This window comes from Manis pentadactyla, chromosome 1 (assembly GCF_030020395.1).
Source record: "Manis pentadactyla isolate mManPen7 chromosome 1, mManPen7.hap1, whole genome shotgun sequence".
NCBI lineage: Eukaryota > Metazoa > Chordata > Mammalia > Pholidota > Manidae > Manis > Manis pentadactyla.
Window position 1 is genome coordinate 68,410,201 of NC_080019.1, and position 23,836 is coordinate 68,434,036.

Consider the following 23,836-nt stretch of genomic DNA (forward strand, 5'->3'; position numbering starts at 1 on the left):
ACTGTCTTTTCTCCATTGTATTTTCTTGCCTGTTTTGTCATACATTAATTGAAGATAAAAGTGTGGGTTTAGTTGTGGGCTATTTTGTTACATTGATCTGTCTGTGTGTTTATTTTTTTTTGCCAGTACCACACTGTTTGATTACTATAGCTTTGTAGTAGAGTTTGAATCAGTGAACATGATACCTCCAGCTTTGTTTTTCTTTCTCAAGATCTTTTTGGCTAGTTGGGGTCTTTTGTGGGCCCATACAAATTTTAGGATTATTTGTTCTAGTTCTGTGAAAAAGGCCACTGGCATTTTAAAAGGAATTTCACTGAATCTGTAGATTGCTTTGGGTAATATGGACATTTTAACAAAGTTGACTCTTCCATCTTTGAGCACAGAATATCTTTCTGTGCTATCTTCAATTTCTTTTAACAAGTCTTACAATTTTCAGAGTACAGGTCTTTCACTTCCTTGATTAGAATTTTTCCCAGGTATTTTATTCATTTTGATGCAATTTTAAATGGGATTGTTTTCTTCATTTCTCTTTCTGATAATGCAGCATTAGTGTACAGAAATTCAAACCATATATTAAATTTGCATGCTGTAGCTTTATTAAAATCACTTACTAGCTTTAAAAGTTTTTTTTGTGGAGTCTAGGGTTTTCTCTCTTTATATAAATAGTATGTCATCTGCAAATAGTTACAATTTTGCTTTTTCCTTACCAATTTGGATGCTTTTCTTTTTCTTTTCTGATTGCTGTAGCTACAAGTTTTAGTACTTTTTAATGAAAGTGGTGAGTGTGGGCATCCTTATCTTACTCCTGGTCCTAGAGAAAAAGCTTTTCACTGTTGTGTATGATGTTAAGTGTGGGTTTGTCATACATGGCCTTTAGTACATTGAGGCATCTTCCCTCTATATACATTTTGTTGAGAGTTTTCATCACGAATGGATGTTGAATTATATAGAAAAGAAAAAGAAAAGCCTTTTCTCCTTGTATTGGGATGATCATTTCTATTCTTTATTTTTTTAAGGTGGTAATCACTTTGACTTATGTTGAACTCCACAGGATGTTAATCCCTGGAATAAATTCCACTTGATCATGGTGTATGATCCTTTTAATGTATTTTTTGTTTGGTTTGCTAATATTTTGTTGAGGATTTTTGCATGTGTTCATCAGGGATATTGGTCTGTAATTTTCTGTTTTTTTTGTGACTTTGTCTGGTTTTGGTATCAGGGTAACACTGGCCTTATAGAATTAGTTTGGAACCAATCCTTCTTCTATTTTTTGGAGTAGTTTAAAAAGGACAAGTATTAGCTCTTCCTTAAATGTTTGGTAGAATTCACCTGTGAAGCCATCTGGTCCTGGCCTTTTGTTTGTTGGGAGGTTTTTGATTACTGATTCAATTTTGTTACTAGTAATTGTTCTATTAAGATTTTCTATTTCTTCCTGATGCAGTCTTGGAAGATTGTACATTTCTAGGAATTTATCTATTTCTTCTAGGTTGTCTAATTTGTTGGTGTATAGCTGTTTGTAGTAGTCTCTCATAATTCTTTGTACTTCTGTGGTGTTGGTTGTAACTTCTCTGTCATTTTTTATTTTGCTTGATTCCTCTCCCTTTTTTTCTTGATGAGTGTGGCTAATGACTTATCAATTTTGTTTATCTTGTCAAAGAACCAGATCTTACTTTTACTGATATTTTTCTATTATTATCATTATTATTACTTGGACTCTATTTCATTTATTTCTTCTGTTACCTTTATTATTTCCTTCTTTCCACCAATTTTGGCACTGTTCTTTTTTTTTAGTTCTTTTAGATGTAAGGTAAAATTGAGATTTTTCTTGTTTCTTGAGATAGGCCTGTATCACTAAATTTCCCTTTTAAAACTGCTTTGCTATGCCCCATGGGTTTTAGAAAGATGTGTTTCCATTTTCATTTGTCTCAAGATATTTTTGCTTTTCTTTTTGATTTGTTGTTGACCTTATCAACATGTTGTTTAGTAGCATGTTGTTTAGCCTATTGTTTAGCCTCCATGTGTTTGTGTTTTTTCTTTTATTCTTGTAACTGATTTCTAGTTTCATACTGCTGTGGTCTGAAAGATGTTTGATATGACTTCAGTCTTCTTAAATTTATTATGGCTTGTTTTCTGAACTAATGTGATTTATCCTAGGTAATGTACATTTGAAAAGAATGTCTATTCTGCTGTTTTTGGATGGAGTATTCTGTTTACCTTTTAAGTCCATCTTGTCTAATGAGTTACTTTAAGGCCACTGTTTCTTTACTGATTCTCTGTCTGGGTGATCTATCCATTGATTTAAGTGGGGTGTTAACATCCCCTACCATTACTGCTTTACTGTCAGTTTCTCCCCTCATGTCTGTTAGTAGTTGACTTATTTAGGTGCTCCTTTTAAATTTCTATACTTAATTTCAGATGTGTCTGGGAAAGAATGGGGGGAAAATATAACTATTCAGTCTCATTTTTTTTTACCAGAAGTTCACTTCTTAAATAAAAATAAGATTTCTCCTTAGATTTAAGTTAAGAAAGTATAAATGTCCATTAGCTCATAATTATAGTTTTTTTTTGTAATTCTCTTGGTATACACTTAATTTATATTCCTCTCAGAGGTTTTATTATTTATTAAAGATTCTGATAAAACTTAGGATAGTGTCCTCACAGGAAAAAAGATTCACCCTCATGAACCTTTCATGAAGGCACTAGGTATAAAGTTGTGGGCAGGTTAAGGGAACAGACAAGGGAATGGTAAGGCACTAGGGACCAGAAACAGGAGGACACTATTATAGTCACTAGGGCCAAAGGAACAAGGGGAGGAATAGAGTTATGGGAGCCCAGCAGGCACCAGAACTGTGGAGATGGGGCTGTCCAGCAGAAGTTGTAGTACATAATAGAGAGATATAGTTGTTCTGCTAAAGCAGAGAGTAGGGAAGAAATGATGATTTATTTCTCCTTTGTTCTTCCAGTTCAGGCAGTGGTATTCATTGGCCAGACCCAAACAGAAGCTAGTCAGCCAAGTGGACCCAAAAAAATGTAGTTTGTAGGAATCAGAGATGGGCCAAAACTGGTATTAAAACCTAATGTTTAATAGCAATGTATTTCAAATATTGAATATATGCAATTTCACAAAACGTAAGTAAGAGTATGTAATGTACATTATTATGTATAATGATCCTGACTAAATGTAAAAAACTATTAAGAATCCTCATTCTCATGAGTATTTTGTTTTATATTTACTCTTAATATGATTTAATAAAAATGACACTTTATTTCTTTAATCTTCCTCCCAATAACCCATCATCCCAGTCTTATAATGAGAAAAACATCAGACAAATTCTAGTAGTGGGGCATCCTACCAATATATATGACTAGTACTCCTTAAAGCTTTCAAGGTCATGAAACACAAGAAAAGTCTAAGAAATTGTCACATCCAAGAGGATCCTAAGGAGATATTACAACGAAAACCAAGGAAATCTTAAAATGCTGCAACAAATTAGTTAATAATAATGTTATCAATATTGGTTGCTTAACTGTAACAGTTGTACCTTACTAATGTAAGATGTTTTATAATGAGGGAAACAGGAAGCAGGTTATATGGAAACTCTGCACTATTTTAATTTTTCTGTAAATTGAAAACTATTAAAAAAAAAGTATTTAATAAAATCAGTTGGGTATACTGTATGGCTCTATTTCTGGGTTCTCTACTCTGTTCTGGGTTCTCTCTACATTGATCCATTTGGGTTTCCTTCTGCCAATAACACATTGTCTTGATTATTGGGTGGTATTATCAGAGACATAGCTATTTAAGTAGGCCTTCATCTCATGATGAAGTGGAACAAAAACATAGCAGATAAATCAAAGGATAATCAAGGCCATTATGTAAATTAAGACAAACTGAAAGACCCTGAACATAATATAAATCATAATCAAATTTCATATTTTAAAAATGGAAAATTGTTGCTATAAATAAAAATCTATGTCATATGGTATTAGAAGTCAGGATAGTGGTTACCCTAGGGTGGCAGTGACTGGGAGGGAATGCAAGGGGTTTGGAGTTCTGGTAATGTTTTGTTTCTTGATCTGGGTGCTAGTTATAAGATGTGCTTATATAAGATATGCTTATACTGTGAAAAGTCACAGATTGGTGAGTACACTTATGATTTGTGTTTTTTTGTTTTATTTTAACAATAACCAATAATACAACCCAAAGATGGTGACAGCCATGAATATAACTTAAAAAAAAACCTACTGTCAATGTATTTTGTCACTCACAGTCAACAAGGATTTACTGGAAAAACTAACAATGATGTGTGTTGAGCAGAAATGAAAGACAGACCTTGTCTTTAAGGAATTTTTGATCTCCTAAGGAAAACTGAATATTTAGACATGAAATTAAGATTATCAAAAGGCAATATATCAGGCTATGAAGAATGCTATAGTAAAAACAGATAGAAAACTGGCATGTGACTGATCCTCATTGGAAGGCCTAGATATAAATACTCTCCAAGTGGGCTCTTTCTGTTGCAGATCTCTTTCTCTTTGACCTTAACAAAGGTCAACTAGGCCAAAAACCTGGTTTCAGAAGGTGCTTTAGCTGTGGTTGGGCAATGGAGGGACTGAGTGGCCCCTTTCCTCTTCTTCAGTGGGAGTAGCCTTTTATACTATGGGTTCTGTGTTTTCATTTTAAAAAAGGATTTTTTTGCTAAAATAAGCTCGAAAACCACTCTTCTAGAAATCTAATCTATACATTTATGTATATCAAATGACATATCTTAGAGTTGGAGAATTAAAAAAAAATACCTGAAACTCTAAAAATAAACCCCTTTTTAAAAGGAAATGAAAACTACCTGAAGTAAAGGAATAAAATCCTCTTGTTCTAGGGAGTTGCAGCTGGGCTTTGCTAGAAGATAGATAAACTTTGAGGCATCATCATGATGGTTATTCAGCAACCTAGAAAAGAAAACAACTGCTTAGGACACTGTGAACAATGACTACAAAGTCAACAGTTGATTTCAGTCTGAACTGATGGCCATTCATCACGAATTAAGTGCTCTCTTTTCAATGATTAAAAATGGGAATTTTCCCATGATGTTGATTTTGTCCAAGGGACATCTTAATAAAAGCTAAATTACAAGATGGTATATCATTTTTGTAAAATGTTTCTGGAGCTGAGAGCACAGAATCAACTGAATGAGTGCTGCTAAAAACATACTTGAGGGAGAATGTCCATTCAGGTTTGGCACAGGACATCTGGAACCAGAGCTCAGCCAGGAGGGAACACATCAGAGGGACCACTATGCACCACTTAAGACGTAAGCTTTGGTTTGCCCAAGTTGGCAGATATAGTCAGGGCTAACAGGATAAGGAACTTTTGAAATTATATTTTGAAGGACAGGCTTAAAAAAAAAAAAGAAGGCCCTAATAAATCTTCAAGCTCTAAGAATTCCTTACATCCAACTAATTGCTGGACATTTCTACTTGGATACTATACTCTGACAGCAAAATTAAAATATCAAAAATAAAATTTAAAATATTCCTCTCAAAGTCAGTCCTTTAGACATCTATTTTTGTTAACAGTGGTAACATTCTGAGTTGTCTGAACTTGAGATTTTGAAGTAATTTTCAACTTATTTCTCTTCCTTATTTTCTCTGTATCCAATCAGTCTTCAAATTTTCTTGTTTCCTTCCTTAATCATTTGTTGAATGCTAATTGTGTGTCTGGCCTTGAGGATACTTGGGATACAAAGAAAATAAGACAGTTCTGTACCCTATAAGGAGCTTATAGTCCAGTGAAAGCACTACACCAATAAGATTATACTACTGCGTGACAGCCATGGCAGAAGCAATAAGCACAGGGTGTCATGGAAAGACACAGGAGGGACAGTGAGATTCCCTAAAGAGAGGATGTGGGGAAGAAGGATATTGTGGACCAAGAGTTGCTGCACAAATGCATGGAGTGAAAATGCACGGAATATTCAGACAGCTACAAATGCTGGGGTGGTAAGAGAAGGGAACATGATTATGTAATATCAGATGCTGAAGGACCTTTTACATATAAAGAAGCCTGGAATTTAGCCTAGTCCACAGAAGAATTTTAACTTAGAAAGTGACACAATCACATGTGGTTTTTTTTCAGAAATATCAAATAAAAATCCAAACAAGGGCTTGAGCATGGTTACTGGCATTGGGTGATGGAGAGAAAGAGGCAAATTTGGTTGAAATGAAAAGGATGTGGTAGTTGATAGGTGTGAAGGGGTAAAAGGAAGGGGGAAGTTCATGACGACTCCTAGGTTTCTAGCTTGGACCCTAAGGTGCTTAGAATTCAGGATGGGAACACAGAAGTCTGGAGGAGTATTTATTTAAAATGTTTTAGACAACCATTCCTTCTTTTCTTTTTCCATTATACAGTCAGGCCCAGGGTCTTATGACTTTATGCTGAGAATGCTAGAAGGGAAGAAGTCATAACAGGCTACAATGTTTACTCAACCTGGTATCTTAGAGAATTCATCATTCTAAACATTCTTTGATTATTTAATTCCCCTTTCCCGAAAAATTCAGTAGCTCTCTACTGTTTACATGGCTAAGTCTAAATGCCTAAGTTGGGCATTTATGGCCCTCTATAATTAGGCTGGAGGCTGCCTACCTACCTATCTCACTACTTTGCTAAATGAAGCTTCCAGTCCAGGCAGCTATTCCCTGAGTGTGTCATGTGCTCTTGCCTATGTGCCATTTCTCATGCTCTTATACTCCCCCAGAATACCACGCCTCCCAACTTTGCTACTGAATGCTGGCTATTCTTTAAGGTTCAGCTAATAACTGACCTCTTTCAAAAAGCCTTCTCTGATAACTAAATTCCTTACTAATCTTTGCACTATTTATATTATATGTACCTTTGTATAGTGTTAGCTTTCTTTTATCTCTCTGGCACCTAAAGGACAGGAAAAGTTTTAGCTTTTTTTCCCTTAGCACCTAGCATACTGACTTCCACATAAAAGATTCTCAAAAAATGTTTGTGATCTGGCTAACAGATGTATACTTAACTGACTTCATTTGTGATTATTAAAGCAATAGTATGATCAGTATATTTATTCTGTTTATCATTCCTCAGCATGCTTAAGGCCTCTAAAGTTAAATATACATTAAAGAAAAAGATTAGTGCTATAGGTACTGATGGGAGCCACCTCTCAGGATTAGAAAATAGGTGGGGTGATTACAACAAAAATGGCCATGAAGTCTTTCAAACAGAGCCCTTTATAAAAAAAAAGGATAGCATTGCCAAACAGAAGTCGCAGATATAACAGATGAGAGACAGTCTGAGAGGAAAAGTCAAATCAGGAATGGTGTTTTCCTATCAGAAGCATGGAATGGAAAGAAAAAGTGAATTATAATTTTTAGCTAATGCTAGTAGCTGGTGAATTTTATATGGTAGAAGAAAAGGAGATACTAAAAGTTGTGAAAGCTAGAGGATTCTGGACAAAAGATGGCGGTGTAGGAAAGCAAGGCAAAAACCTCTGCCCCAAATCACACAGAACATGAAAATACACCAAACACAACTAGGGCTGAAAGTGACTTGAAGACTGCAGAATCAACTACCCATATCTGGGGAAGAAGAGAAGAACCTATAGAAAAGGGTAAAGTTGCAAAGTCATGATTCAGCTGGACCCAAGCCCTCCCCGCAACTGTGGCCCACAGGCGGGAGGAAGAGGAACGGAGCAGGGAGGGAGTAGAAAGAAGCCCAGGACTGCTGAACACCTGGCCCTGGAGATCTGCTCCAGGAGCATAAGCCCACATTGCACAGTGCCCTGATGATTAGTGGGACTGGACAACAGAGATGGGTGGAACACGTGGGGAAGCTGAGATCCCAGCCGCCTGTGGAGAACAGGCACACTCTACTGGCCCCCCTGAGAAAGAAAGCAGGGTGGGCAGTTTGAAAGACTTCCCAGCAGTGAGAGGAGCACCAGAGGGGCAAGGATTGCACCGTGATCTCTGTTTAGGAGAAAGGTCAGATGGACAATACCTCCCCAGCCTGCCTTCAGCCCAACAGGTTGGGAGCCCTCAGGAGCTTCAGACGCTCCATTCCCTTCACTGGCAACACAGCCTGGAGGCCCGTGGGCAGTAAAATCAGACTTTGCTCACAAGTAGGTAGGGGAAGAAACCCCAGCCTGCTCAGCCCTATTTTGGGCCAGCTGGAGAGCTGTGTGCAGGAGCCAGACCCAGTAGCTCTTTCCTCCCTGCAGGTGGTGGTCCTGTTTGCCAGTGGCCCCGCCATCGCAACAGGCAGTTCAGAGGGTGGCTCTGCCCATGACAGCTCCAGGCCCGCTGTGCGAATGCTCTTCCCTGAGTGTACACAGGCAGCCCAGCCCCAGGAGTTTTTCTCTCCCGCTGGGGACTGGTTCCGCTTGTCTGCCGCCCCTGCCATTGCGGCAGGCTGGAGGTAGGGTGGCTCCACCCGTAGCAGTTCCAGAGAGTATTTGCCGTGCTCCTGTGATCAGCTGATGGCCCACACAGCCCACCTGAAATCAGATCACTAGGAGCAAAGCAGAAAGGTGCCACACCCACGCACAACAACAGCTGGGACTTCGCATAGGAAATTGAGCTTCTGGGCATGAGAGGGCACCTCTTACACAAATCTATTATACCATAAAAAACACTGAAAAAAAAAGAGGCAGAGGAATTTGGTCCAAACAAAAATACAAGAAAAAAACACCAGAAAAAGGGCTTAATGAAACTGAAATCACCAATCTTCTTGATAAAGATTTCAAAATAAAAGTTATAAATATGCACATGGATTTACAGAAAAGTTACAAGATCTCAGAAAGAACTTCAACAAAGAGAAAGAAATCCTTAAAAAAAGCCACTCAGAGATGAAGAATATAGTATCTGAAATGAAACATACAATGGAGGGATTTAAAAGTAGATTAGATGATGTAGAGGAGATGGTGAATGAAACAGAAATGAGAGAACAGGAAAACAAGCTGAGGAACACAGAGAAAAAAGGATCTCTAGGAATGAAAGAATAGTAAGAGAGCTATGTGACCAATCCAAATGGAACAAGATTTGCATTACAGGGGTACCAGGAGGAGAAGAGACAAAGGGATAGAAGGTCTCTTTGAGGAAATAATTGTTGAAAACTCCCTCAATCTGGGGAAGGCATAGACATTCATGTAATGGAAGCACAAAGACCACCCAACAAAAGGAACCCTAGGAAGACAACACCAAGACATACTAATTAAAATGGCAAAGATCAAGGACAAGGAGAGAGTACTGAAAGCAACCAGAGAGGAAAAAGATCACTTATAAAGGAAATCCCATTAGGCTATCAGCAGACTTCTCAGCAGAAACCTTACAGGCCAGAAGGCAGTGGCATGATATATTTAATGCAATGAAACAGAAGAGCCTCCAACCAAGAATACTCCATCTGGCAAGATTATCATTTAAATTTGAAGCAGGGATTAAACAATTTCCAGATAAGCAAAAGTTGAGGGAATTCACCACCACTAAACTATTAAAGGGATTCCTCTAGATGTAAGTGCTCCTAAGGTTAAATAGCTGTCAACAGAGAAAATAAACCCATATAAAGGTAGTAGATCAATTAATTACTAAGCAAGTACAAAATTAAAACAATTGACCACAAAGTTGGTCAAGGAATACACAAAGAGTGTAGAATATGACACCTAATATGTAAAAAGTGGAGGAGGAAGAAGAAGGGGAGGGAAAAAAAAGAACCTTTAGAATGTATTTGAAATGCAGTAATAACTGATTTAAGATAGACTGTTAGATAGAAAGGAAGCCATCTTTGAACCTTTGGTAACCAAAAATCTAAAGCCTACAATGGCAATAGTACATATCTGTTGATAATCACCCTAAATGTAAATGGACTGGATGCAACAAAAAAAGACAGAGTTACAGAACGGAGAAAAAAACAGGACCCATCTATATGCTGCCTACAAGAGACTCATTTCAAACCCAAACACACACAGACTAAAAGTGAAGGGATGGTAATAGATATTTCATGCAAATAACAGGGTGAAAAAAGCAGGAGTAGCAGTAATTATATCAGACAAAATTGATTTTAAAACAAAGAAAGTAACAAGAGACAAAGAAGGGCATTACATAATGATAAAGTGGTCAGTCCAACAACAGGATATAACTATTACAAATATATATGCACCCAACAGAGCAGCACCTAAATATGTGAAACAAATACTAACAGAATTAAAGGGAGAAATAGAATGCAACACATTCATTTTAGGAGACTTCAAAACACCACTCACTCCAAAGGAGAACAACCAGACAGAAACTAAATAAGGAGACAGAGGCACTGAACAACATATTAGAACAGATGGAGCTAAAAATCATCTACAGAACTCTACACCCAAAAGCAGCAGGATAAACATTCTTCTCAAGTGCACATAGAACATTTTCCAGAAAAGATCATATACTAGGCCACAAAAAGAGTCTCAGTAAATTCAAAAAGATTAAAATTGTACCAACCAGCTTCTCAGACCACAAATGTATGAAACTAGAAATAAATTAGGCAAGGAAAATGAAAAACCCCACAAGCACATGGAGGCTTAACAACATGCTCCTAAATAATCAATTAATCAATGACCAAATAAAAACAGAGATCAACCAATATATGGAGACAAATGACAATAATAACTCAACACCGCAAAATCTGTTGGATGCAGTAAAGGCAGTTGTAAGAAGAAAGTATATCGCAATACAGGCTTACCTCAAGAAACAAGAACAATTCCAAATGAACTATCTAAACTCACAGTTAATGAAAATAGAAAAAGAAGAACAAATGAGACCCACAGTCAGTAGAAGGAGGGACATAATAAAGATCAGAGCATAAAAAAATTAAATCAAGAAGAATAAAACAATAGAATGAATTAATGAAAGCAGGAGCTGGTTCTTTGAGAAAATAAACAAAATAGATAAACCCCTAGCCAGACTTATCAGGAAAAAAAAAAGTGTACACACATAAACAGAATCAGAAATGAGAAAGGAAGAATCACAATGGACACCACAGAAATGCAAAGAATTATTAGAGAATACTATGAGAAATTATATGCCAAAAAGTTGGACAATCTAGAAGAAATGGACAACTTTCTAGAAAAATACAACCTTCCAAGACAGACCCAGGAAGAAACAGAAAATCTGAACAGACCAATTACCAGCAATGAAATTGAATTGGTAATCAAAAAACTACCTAAGAACAAAACTTCTGACCCAGATGGCTTCATGGCTGAATTTTATCAAGCATTTAAAGAAGAGCTAATGCCCCCATCCTTCTTAAAGTATTCCAAGAAGTGGAAGAGGGACCACTTCCAAACTCATTCTATAAGGCCAGCATCACTCTAATACCAAAACCAGGCAAAGACACCACACAAAAAAAGAAAATTACAGACCAATATCCCTGATGTACATAGATGTAAAAATACTCAACAAAATATTGGCAAACTGATTAAAAAAATAAAATAAGATCATCCATCATGAGCAAGTGGTATTTATCCAGGGATGCAAGGATAGTACAGTATTTGAAAATCAGTATCATTGACCACATCAACAAAAAGGACAAAAATCACATGATCATCTTAATAGATGCTGAAAAAACATTTGACAAAATTCAACATCCATTCATGATAAAAACTCTCAACAAAATGGATATAGAGGGTAAGTACCCAACATAATAAAGGCCATATGCAACAAACACACTGCCAACTTCATACTTAGCAGTGAAAAGCTGAAAGCTTTTCCTCTAAGATTGGGAACAAGACAAGGATGCCCACTCTCACCACTTTTATTCAACATAGTACTGGAGGTCCTAGCCATGACAATCAAACAACACAAAGAAATCAAAGGCATCCAGATTGGCAAGGAAGAAGTTTTGCTGTCCCTGTTTGCAGATGACATGATATTGAACATAAATAAAACCTAAAGAATCCACTCTAAAACTATTAGATCTAATATCTGAATTCAGCAAAGTTGCAGGATACAAAATTAATACACAGAAATCTGTTGCATTCCTATACACTAATGATGAACTAGCAGAAAGAGAAACCAGGAAAACAATTCCATTCACAATTGCATCAGAAAGAATAAAATACCTAAGAATAAACCTAATGAAGGAAGTGAAAGACCTAGTCTAAAAACTATAGGACACTCATGAGAGAAATTAAAGAAGATACCAATAAATGGAAACACATCTCATGCTCGTAGATAAGAAGAATTAATATTGTCAAAATGGCCACCCTGCTGAAAGCAGTCTATAGGTTCAATGTAATTTCTATCAAAATACCAACAGCATTCTTCAACGAACTAGAGCAAATCATTCTAAAATTCATATGGAACCACAAAAGACCCCAAATAGCCAAAGCAATCCTGAGCAAGAAGAATAAAGCTGGGGGGATTATGCTCCCTGACTTCAAGATCTACTGCAAAGCCATAGTAATCAAAACAATTTGGGACTGGCACAAAAATAGACCCATAGATCAATGGAACAGAATAGAGATCCCAGATATAAACCCACACATATATGGCCAATTAATATATGATAAAGGAGACATGGGTATACAATGGGGAAATGACAGCCTCTTCAACAGCTGGTGTTGGCAAAACTGGACAGCTACATGTAAGAGAATGAAACTGTATTTTGTCTAAAGCTCCATACACAAAAGTAAACTCGAAATGGATCAGATACCTGAATGTAAGTCATGAAAACATAAAAGTCTTAAATGAAAACACAGGCAAAAATCTCTTGAATATAAACATGAACAATTTTCTCCTGAATACAAGGGAAACAAAAGCAAAAATGAACAAATGGGACTACATCAAACTAAAAAGCTTCTGCACAGCAAAGGACACCATCAACAGAACAAAAAGGCATACTACAATACAGTATGGTAGAATATGTTTGTAAATGGTTTATCCGATAAGGGGTTAATATCCAAAATATATAAAGAACTTGCACGCCTCAACACCCAAAAAACAAATAACACAATTAAAAAATGTGCAGAGGATCTGAATAGACACTTCTCCAAAGAAGAAATTCCGATGGCCAAGAGGCACATGAAAAGATGCTTCACATCGCTAGTTATCAGGGAAATGCAAATTAAAACCACAGTGAGATAGCACCTCACACCAGTTAGGATGGCCAGCATAGAAAAGGCCAGGAAAAACAAATGTGGGCAAGGATGCAGAGAAAGGGGAACCCTCCTACACTGCTGGTTGGGAATGTAAAGTAGTTCAACCACTGTGGAAAGCAATAAGGAGGTTCCTCAAAAAACTAAAAATAGAAATACCATTTGACCCGGGAAGTCCACTCCTAGGAATTTACCCAAACAATACAAGTTCTCAGATTCAGAAGGACATATGCACCCCTATGTTTACTGCAGCACTATTTACAATAGCCAAGATATGGAAGCAACCTAAGTGTCCGTCAGTAGATGAATGGATGTGGTACATACACATAGTGGAATATTGTTCTGTTACAAAAAGAAAACAACTCCTACCATTTGCAACAACATGGATGGAGCTAGAGGGTATTATGCTCAGTGAAATAAGCCAGGTGGAGAAAAACCAGTACCAAATAACTTTACTATTTGTGGAGTATAACAACAAAGCAAAACTGAAGGAACAAAATAGCAGCAGACTCACAAACACTGGAGAAGGGACTAGTGGTTGCCAAAGGGGAGAAGTAGGGGAGGGTGGGTGGGGAGAGAGAAGGGGGTTAAGGGGCACTATAATTCACAATTACAACATACGTAGGTCACAAGGAAGGCAGTAGACCATGGAGAAGACAAGTAATGACTCTACAGCATCTTACTATGCTCATAGTGAACACAATGGAGGCAGTGAGGGCTTGACAATATGGGTGAATATTGAAACCACAGTGTTGTTTATTTGAAACAATCATAAGATTGTATATCAATGATACTTTATTATTAAAAATAAATAAAAGAAAAAAGTGAAAGCTAAAGGAAGATTAACATAGTTTTTCTAAATTGGTATCTAATTTGGTATCCAGAGTTCTCAAGACAAAATATCCTTTTGTTAATGGACAAATGACACACTGACATGAAAGGTAAGAGAAAGTAAAGCAAAAAAGCTGGAGCAATATTGCTGGCTCCACTTGAGAGGAGCTCTGGCAATCTATGAACTCAAACAAAAAGCTGTGCTGCAGCGTCTTTCCCCTAAAAATATTCTGACTGTAAAAACACAGATGTCAAAATACAGACACGAAATAGTAGGGCAGAGAAAGGCAGGGGAGCAGAGGCAGTGGAACAGGAGCCCCTTAAGGTGTTCACCCTCCAACCATTTGGCGGAGGGCTATGAAGCCTCCTTCCATGAACACAGAAGGGACATGAGTACAGAGGGAAACTCTTGTTATGCTGTGACATTTACATTTGACTTTATTTTTCAAGATTACATAGAGCCCAATACTGGAACAAGTCAGCATGCATATGTATATGCCAATATGTTTTGATTCTGTGTCATTATCTGCCAGTTATTTTTGTGTACATGGAAGTTTTAATATACTATACTTGGTCACAAGCTGCTTTATGCAAAGGGTGTAGTTTGTAAAAAATTACAAAAATAAACACATCTTCTTCAAGGTCAGTGTGGTATAAACACATCTTCTTCAAGGTCAGTGTGGTATCTCAAACTATCACAAGCTCCCAAAATAACCATACTAAAGGTCTCCCTCAAAGCACCCTGGCTTTAAAAGGCATTTAAGTGCTCAGAAAGGAGCTCCACTAGAGGGCGCTCCAACCATTTTATATCTGGCCATAAATAAAGCTTTAATGAAGAGACCTATGCTTATCTATTCATAGTTTTTTTTAATGCAAAAAGGGACAGTTGCTTATGCTGTGTAACTTCATAAGCAGTTCTCTGCTATTAAAGTGAAAACTTGTGCTTCATGTCTTTTCATCCCCTTTGATTTTTGCAGAAACCTTTCCCCAGAGATAAAATTAAAATGATTTCATCTCAGTAAAGGAGTATTTCTTTGTGGTGGCTGGTGCTCCATGTTCTACTGATGAGTATAAACATCCATTCTATCTCAGTGACATACAGTCTTAAAAAGAAAACCTGGATATTACTCTCCTTTATGTTATGCAGTTAATTGCAGGTAAATCAAGTTCTCTAAGTTTTTCTTTTGCTATGGTCAGCCTCAGGCTCACGCACCTAGGGTTCTAGGATATTCAAAATTACTCAGAATGTAAGTAGCTAAGTAGCTATAGTTCTTTTTTCTAGCTCTACTCTCCTTATAGACTATTTCTTTTTTTTTTTTTCAATCTCCTGGCTTATACAAAGGCTTCTCTTAATCACAACTCACTTCTTGCTGCTCTTCCAGATTGTTAAGATCGTTTTTGCCAACAGTGATGAACTCAAACGGCTGAAGATACTTCTGACAAGAGCTGTGCAATATCCCTTTTCTTTCTACACCTGGTTCACATTCCAGGTAAGGCCTTTTCAGGGCCTGCCACTATCAGAGTAAAGGAAGCTAGCTGAATGAAATCTAGAACATCTACCTATTTTAAGTTCTTGAATTCTGCTACTGTTATATGCTGAATTAAAAATAACAATATAATAATTAATAATAGATAATCAGACCACCCAGCTATAGTCCTGACTTCACTGGTGGGGAAAGGAGAGAGAATCCAAGCTGACCTCGCTAATTTTCAGGCCCTAGACCCTATTTTCTTCCCCCAGCATCAAGGCTGCCAGAAATACCAATGATAAATACCCTAAGGGCAAATGCCAGTTCTTTTGCTGGTTCATGCCTACTAATTAGTGTTTTCTATTTCTAGCCTCCAAGGAATTCTCTTACTTTTACAACTGCTTATTTACACATTAGAAAAAAGATATTTCTTAGATTTAATCCAGCAGTTTACTGTACGAGAGGTAGAATGGAGTCTATGGCACTGACTTTGACGTGTTATCCACATGGTGCATGAGGAGTGATTCTCCAAGGGCCCTTTTCATTCTTGGTATTTGGACAATTTATAACTGTTCCCTGTAACAAAATGACTAAAATCCACCTGGAAAACATGAAGCATTTGTTACTTTTAGTTTTGGTATGGTTCTTTAAAAGAAGTCCATTAACTGGCAGAATTTTATATACCTTGGTCACTTTAGCTCTAACATAATACATGGAAAACTTGGTGAATTCAACTTGCAGAATTAACTGGCAGAATTTTATATACCTTGGTCACTTTAGCTCTAACATAATACATGGAAAACTTGGTGAATTCAACTTGCAGCAAATTGTTAAAATCAAGAATACACTTATTAAATTACCTACAGTGTTCTCAAGCATTATACCACTAGGGCTTTTGGTGGCATGAAGGGATTAAAAGGAATCTATAAGCTGAATTCTGCTGCTATTATATGTTGATTTTAAATAATGATGATGATGATAGGTGAGTAGCATTTCCCAATAGCTAACAGGAAGGGTATCTAGCCCAGAAAAGGTGAGAACCTATGTAAAAAAGGCTGATTCAGTTAAAAGAGGTAGAAGAGGTAAGCTGTGACATTTTCTTAAAATACATAATACATCAAGAAATGTATTTCTTCTAAGAGGAAAGAAGGGAGAGAAAAAAAAAAGAAAAAGAAAGTTGGGTTTGAATCCAAGAAAGCTTGTTAGGATGTTACAATCCAGGAGTGTCTTGATAAATGTACTACTCCTTTGTTTCTTAACTGAAGCTTTCAAAGAGTAATGATTAAAATCTGTTAGAATTCAGTAACTTTAAAAACTCAATTAGATATAATTCTAATTGGAGTATATGAGAATGGAAGCTGTATTTTTCACATGAACCATGTGGTCTGCTCCCCTTTAAGGAGAGTCTTTACTCATATCACCACAGCCAAATCCCACGGCCTGAATTTAACAAGTAAAACTAAGAAACTATCAAATAGTTATTAAAGAGGAATTTCTGAAGACCTATTTGACTGATTAGACATGTAAGACAAAGGCTTAGAAAGAATATCTGTATGGGTATAAATGATTGTCAATCATTGAATTCTACTTGTTGAAACAAAGGGTAAAGGGAAAAAATTAATAAATGAGTAATAAATAAGTGACCTTTATAAAACTTTTCACATGAGGACCAGACAATTCTTGCCTAGCCCCAAAATGATGGCTCACATACTTACTTTCTCCACATCGCAATGAATGACTGTGCTGACACAAATCCTGTCCTCTCTCCCCCTGCAGCCCTGAACATGGGGGCTTTCCAGTAGAGAGGACAGCCACAGACCTACAAATGAAACACAAACACAGTGTAAGGCAAGAGCAGTGAAAAGAGGACACAGCCTAAGAATGAGCATTTTTGGCTTTTACCCTTCATGCCACAGTGGACAGAAAGGACTGTGGGGGAGCAGTACTGGGGCAGAGGCAAATCCATCAGCAAGAGAAGACTGAGACACAGACACAGGGAAACAAAATAAGAGAACAACATGTTTGATGAAGAAAACAGAAGTTCATTTACCTTTTCTTCAAGTTCAGTTCTAGAGACGTTTCTTCCCCCTATTCTGAGTTAAAGCAACCAGCCTTCCTTCCTACATCATCTATTTTATTCCTTTTAGAAAGAAAAAGAAATGACTGTTATGGATGCATATGGCCTTTCTTCCTGTGGTAGAAAAATACAGCCACCTTTATTCCTTGATCACCTGGTGTTGATACACTCTGTCACCCATCTCTCTCTTTCCTTTGCCTGTTATTAAGCCTCAGGTTCAAGAACCAGAAAAGCCTAGACTGTTCAAGGAAAATAACTATCAAGTCTATTTAAACGGTTACAATTCAGGTAAAAGATGAAAGCTAAAAATTAAAATGTTATCATTTATTTATATGTTAGAAGCTACCACAAAAGACTACATATTACAAAAGCCTTAGGAAGACCTGGGAATGAATATAAAACAACTACAATACCCTAAAAGGTATTGATTTTTTTCTCCTTAGTAAAAAGCTTTCTTTCAATTAAAAAATTCTTATACTTTTATAAGAAAGAGTTCTTATCAAATTTACCTGTTTTTTTCCCAGAGGGAAAATTCTTACTCCAGGTAATACTAATATTTATATATTGGCAGAGAAATAGTTTCCAAATGCTTCTTATTTTGTGTGTACACATAAAACATTCCCAAATCTGGAACTCTTCAAAGAGTTACGCCTTGTTATTAAGATTTTCTTATTATTCATATTAGACATAGACTCTGTTGAGCCTTCATTGTTTTACACAGAGAAGCTTCTGTTGTGGAGGTTGACTGGATGGGAATCTACATTAGGCTCAGGTGAAGTTGCTCCTAATGTGGGGCCTCAGTGAGTGGGGGATCTTCACGGAAGCCTGGAGAGTACCTAGTCTGAGATGAGTTATGCTGAGAATGCCCAAGTCTGCAGGGTTTATGTCAGAGACAAGGATATGGACAGCAAGATTCAAGCCTAGAGAGGTAAGTACAGGGCAGAAAAGAGGCTGTTCCTGCCAGGGCCACTAAAGCATGATCTGCAAGCAGGGTAGAATTTAATATTTCTTAAGTCCAGAGGTCAAATACTTCCACTAAGGTCAAGAATGAAGGAAAGGTGTTGCTTAGCAACCAAACAGATTTTTTTTTATTGTGTAAATTATGATTGCCAAAGTACAAAGTTCACAATTAATATACTTTGGGTGGTAAACAGTCAAATCCACTTCCCCAATCCCAATCCTTCCTTTCATGTAGAATGGTAGTGTGCCAAGAAAATGCTCTTAGAAGTGACGGGCTATTGGCAACTGCTGGGAAAGCTAAAAGAATAGTCTGTACTATGGAGGCAGGGGGCAGAGCCACAGACAGAGAGGAAGTGGGAAAGACTGGAACTGGCTTGCCTAGTGCTTGAAGCTCCTACCATTAGAGTCACTCATGGATTTCTCAGAATTGGAAGGGATCAGGAATCTTCGAGCTCAACCTTAGGAAGTGGTCACCAGCCTCAGATGAAACACACAGGGACTGTCTGCTTACCATTTCCCATAAGGCAACTCCTTATTACCATTTCCCATAAGGCAACTCCTTATAAAACAAGTTTCATTTCCTGGATTATGGTGTTTTCTCCAGAAGACTCCTGTTAAAATGTATACATGTCAGCTCATAAGGAGTAGGAAGTCACTGAGAGACTACAAGTTATACATTTATTGAGTTGGGAAAGGTTGGCCTATTTCTGACATAGTGGGGTACCCTGAGTAGCCAAGTGTTAGGCAGCAAGAGGGCATTAGGCTATTGGAGAAAATGCCAAAGGAAAAAATAGGAAGTGGGGGTGGACATTACAATTTGACTATTTAAAAAAATGTACAACTGGCCTGCTCTGCTTAAAAACAAAGATATAAGGTAAAGGGTATCAGTATATCAATAAGAACCTAAAAAAGTAACTGATAGTAATCTGAGGGCAAGAGAATAAATTGTTGACTCCCCAAGAGAACAAGCTAGTGTCTAGACTTTTTATAAAGGAAAAGAATAGATGACAAGTGGGAATATACAGGGAGATACAGAAAATGGTTTAGAAAACTAAGGTTTGGAGGCGAAGGCAAGGGTCAGTCTATGGTATCAAAGTTGCCAGAGCAAAGAAAACCTAACACCTATAACTTGATCTTAGAATGGCCCAACTATATCAAGAATTGAAAGCAAGGTTGTTTAATGATACACATAGGAGGCAATAACTACCTAATATCTGTAATGTTCTTTAACATTTTAAAATGTCTCACACCTGTTATTTCATTTGGTCCTCACATGAGCTCATGCAGAAGAGGGCAGGCATTTTTTTTATTACAATTTTTTTATTAAGGTATATTTATAGACACTCTTATGAAGATTTCACATGAAAAACAATGTGGTTACTACATTCACCCATATTATCAAGTCCCCCCCATACCCCACTGCAGTCACTGTCCATCAGTGTAGTAAGATGCCACAGAGTCCCTACTTGTCTTCTCTGTGCTACACTGTCTTCTCCATAATCCCTTCCCAGGGCAGGCATTTTTATCCCATTCTGTTGATGAAGAAATAAAGGCACAGAGAGGCTACCTTGCAGGTCACAGGCACGAAGGGTCAAGATGGTACTACATTAGCCAGAAGAAAGGAGCTGGAGGGCTTTGTATGGCTCAGAAGAAAGTCTCCTTCTTTTCCCTCAACTTCCTGCTAGAGGCTCAAACTCCATGATGAATTGTCTGGCCCAGTCTTTTGCAAATGCTTTTCTTACTGTTTCTCAGTTTCTGTTCCTACACTGCTTTTGTCCCTCTGAGATTCATTCTCTATTTTCTTCTCCATCACACTTTAAGCTGTGGAAGAAAGTACAAACTACACACTAAGAATTTAATCAGAAATGGGCATTAATCTCTTCAGGGATGTTTGAGGTCAAAGATAAATGAGCTAAACTTTGCCAACAGATGCAGATTTTTTTTTTTTTTTTTATTTAATAATTATTTTTTATTGAAGGGTAGTTGACACACAGTATTACATTACATGAGTTTCAAGTGTACAACACAGTGGTAGAACATTTATATACATAATTCTAGGTTCCAGCTATCACCCTACCAGGCTGTTACAATATCTTGACTATATTCCTTATGCTATACCTTACATCCCGGTTACTTATTTATTTTACCATTGGAAGTCTGTCCTTTTTTTTTTTTTTTTTTTGTGAGGGCATCTCTCATATTTATTGATCAAATGGTTGTTAACGACAATAAAATTCTGTATAGGGGAGTCAATGCTCAATGCACAATCATTATTCCACCCCAAGCCTAATTTTTGTCAGTCTCCAATCTTCTGAGGCATAACAAACAAGTTTTTACATGTAGAACAAATTCTTACATAATGAATAAGTTACATAGTGAACAGTACAAGGGCAGTCATCACAGAAACTTTCGGTTTTGCTCATGCATTATGAACTCTAAACAGTCAGTTCAAATATGAATACTCATTTGGTTTTTATACTTGATTTATATGTGGATACCACATTTCTCTCTTTATTATTATTATTTTTAATAAAATGCTGAAGTGGTAGGTAGATACAAGACAAAGGTAGAAAACATAGTTTAGTGTTGTAAGAGAGCACATGTAGATGATCAGGTGTGTGCCTGTAGACTATGTGTTAATCCAAGCTAGACCAGGGCAATAAAACATCCACATATGCAGAAGATTTCTCTCAGAACAGGGAGGGTGAGGTTCTAAGCCTCACCTCTGTTGATCCCCAATTTCTCACCTGATGGCCCCCCTGCGACTGTGCCTGTCTTAGGTTGTTCCTCCCTTGAGGAATCTTACCCGTCTCTGGCTAACCAGTCATCTTCCGGGGCCATACAGGGAAATGTGAAGTTGGTAAGTGAGAGAGAAGCCTTATTGTTTGAAAAAGTTAGCTTTTTACTTCTTTGCATATTTATGCCCTGTGGCTTCTATGCCCAGCATTTGTCTTGAGGTATCTTTACCACTTGGAAGAATTATGATACTCGGTAAATTTGATATGAGGCACGAATTCTATTTAAGGGTTGTAATTAGGAAGGAAGAAGAAAAGCTATAGAAGTAGCAGGCGGAAGAAAACATGGGAAGATTGATTATTTCTTTGATATATCTTCTTGTAGAGTAACTTCAGCATGTATAGGTTTTAAGCTACTACTTAAATTGCACACACACATTAACATAATAAGAGTATAGTTACATAACCAAAGCATATCTGTAATTACCAGTCATCTGCAGTGAAACCAAGAAAACCAGTTAGGCACCTTAGGCATTTGTGAAAACTTATCTATGATATGGTGGATATTGTCCAAATGAACTTGAACAGTCTGAGAGAAATCAGACAAATTAAAACAACCCATTCCTGGGGACTTTTCACATGCCATATGCTCTTTTAACAATAAATAGTTTGTAGTTGTAAGACTTTGGAGCGCTACAATTTGCACTTCTCCAAATTCTTGGTTGAGTTCCAACAGTATAGATCCAGTCCAATTTTGTTGTTTTACTGTATGCACAGGCCAGCTTAGATATCTCCTTCCTCATTCCCATGGCAGGTCCAGGAACTGGTGGGATGAGTGCATCTACAGCTGTAGCAGTGCGTGGATCTTTGTTGGGGTTTTTTGATGATCATCTTCTGGCATGAGTCTTCCAGAGGGTGCAGATGTTGGAAGTTCTTTTTCATATCGTATCTTAGTTCATTTTCGGGGTAGCCCAATTAGGCTTTGATCCTCTGTATAAACACAAACAGACCCTTTGCCTACACTTTTATATGCCCTTTATACCCTTGTGTAGAACTCGTTGGAGGTTACCACACAGGAACTGCCCTTTTTTTTTTTTTTTTTTTGCTATCACTAATCTACACTTACATGACGAATACTTTGTTTACTAGGCTCTCCCCTATACCATGTCCCCCCTATATACTCCTTTACAGTCACTGTCCATCAGCGTAGCAACCTGTTGTAGAATCACTACTTGCCTTCTCTGTGTTGTACAGCCCTCCCTTTTCTCCTACCCCCCCATGCATGTTAATCTTAATACCCCCCTACTTCTCCCCCCCTTATCCCTCCCTACCCACCCATCCTCCCCAGTCCCTTTCCCTTTGGTACCTGTTAGTCCATTCTTGAGTTCTGTGATTCTGCTGCTGCTGTTTTGTTCCTTCAGTTTTTCCTTTGTTCTTATATTCCACAGATAAGTGAAATCATTTGGTATTTCTCTTTCTCCGCTTGGCTTGTTTCACTGAGCATAATACCCTCCAGCTCCATCCATGTTGCTGCAAATGATTGGATTTGCCCTTTTCTTATAGCTGAGTAGTATTCCATTGTGTATATGTACCACATCTTCTTTATCCATTCATCTATTGATGGACATTTAGGTTGCTTCCAATTCTTGGCTATTGTAAATAGTGCTGCAATAAACATAGGGGTGCATCTGTCTTTCTCAAACTTGATTGCTGCATTCTTAGGGTAAATTCCTAGGAGTGGAATTCCTGGGTCAAATGGTAAGTCTGTTTTGAGCATTTTGATGTACCTCCATACTGCTTTCCACAATGGTTGAACTAACTTACATTCCCACCAGCAGTGTAGGAGGGTTCCCCTTTCTCCACAGCCTCGCCAACATTTGTTGTTGTTTGTCTTTTGGATGGCAGCCATCCATACTGGTGTGAGGTGATACCTCATTGTAGTTTTAATTTGCATTTCTCTGATAATTAGCGATGTGGAGCATCTTTTCATGTGTCTGTTGGCCATCTGTATTTCTTTTTTGGAGAACTGTCTGTTCAGTTCCTCTGCCCATTTTTTAATTGGGTTATTTGTTTTTTGTTTGTTGAGGCGTGAGAGCTCCTTATATATTCTGGACGTCAAGCCTTTATCGGATGTGTCATTTTCAAATATATTCTCCCATACTGTAGGGATCCTTCTTGTTCTATTGATGGTGTCTTTTGCTGTACAGAAGCTTTTCAGCTTAATATAGTCCCACTTACTCATTTTTGCTGTTGTTTTCCTTGCCCGGGGAGATATGTTCAAGAAGAGGTCACTCATGTTTATGTCTAAGAGGTTTTCGCCTATGTTTTCTTCCAAGAGTTTAATGGTTTCATGGCTTACATTCAGGTCTTTGATCCATTTTGAGTTTACTTTTGTATATGGGGTTAGACAATGGTCCAGTTTCATTCTCCTACATGTAGCTGTCCAGTTTTGCCAGCACCACCTGTTGAAGAGACTGTCATTTCGCCATTGTATGTCCATGGCTCCTTTATCAAATATTAATTGACCATATATGTCTGGGTTAATGTCTGGATTCTCTAGTCTGTTCCATTGGTCTGTGGCTCTGCTCTTGTGCCAGTACCAAATTGTCTTGATTACTA

General features: G+C 37.5%; 1 protein-coding gene across 6 annotated transcripts in view; it reads right to left on the reverse strand.

Annotated features, from left to right (window-relative positions):
- PPP2R3A (protein phosphatase 2 regulatory subunit B''alpha) overlaps window positions 1-23,836 on the reverse strand; it is a 270,561-nt gene that overhangs the window by 147,814 nt on the left and 98,911 nt on the right. For all 6 annotated transcript variants that reach the window (XM_057498104.1, XM_057498095.1, XM_036877361.2 and 3 more), the window contains 2 exons: window positions 17,161-17,264; window positions 4,845-4,947 (listed from right to left, as the gene is read on the reverse strand). In XM_057498104.1, the coding sequence (XP_057354087.1) occupies window positions 4,845-4,947; window positions 17,161-17,264 (207 nt within the window). The remainder of the gene's footprint in view (window positions 1-4,844; window positions 4,948-17,160; window positions 17,265-23,836) is intronic.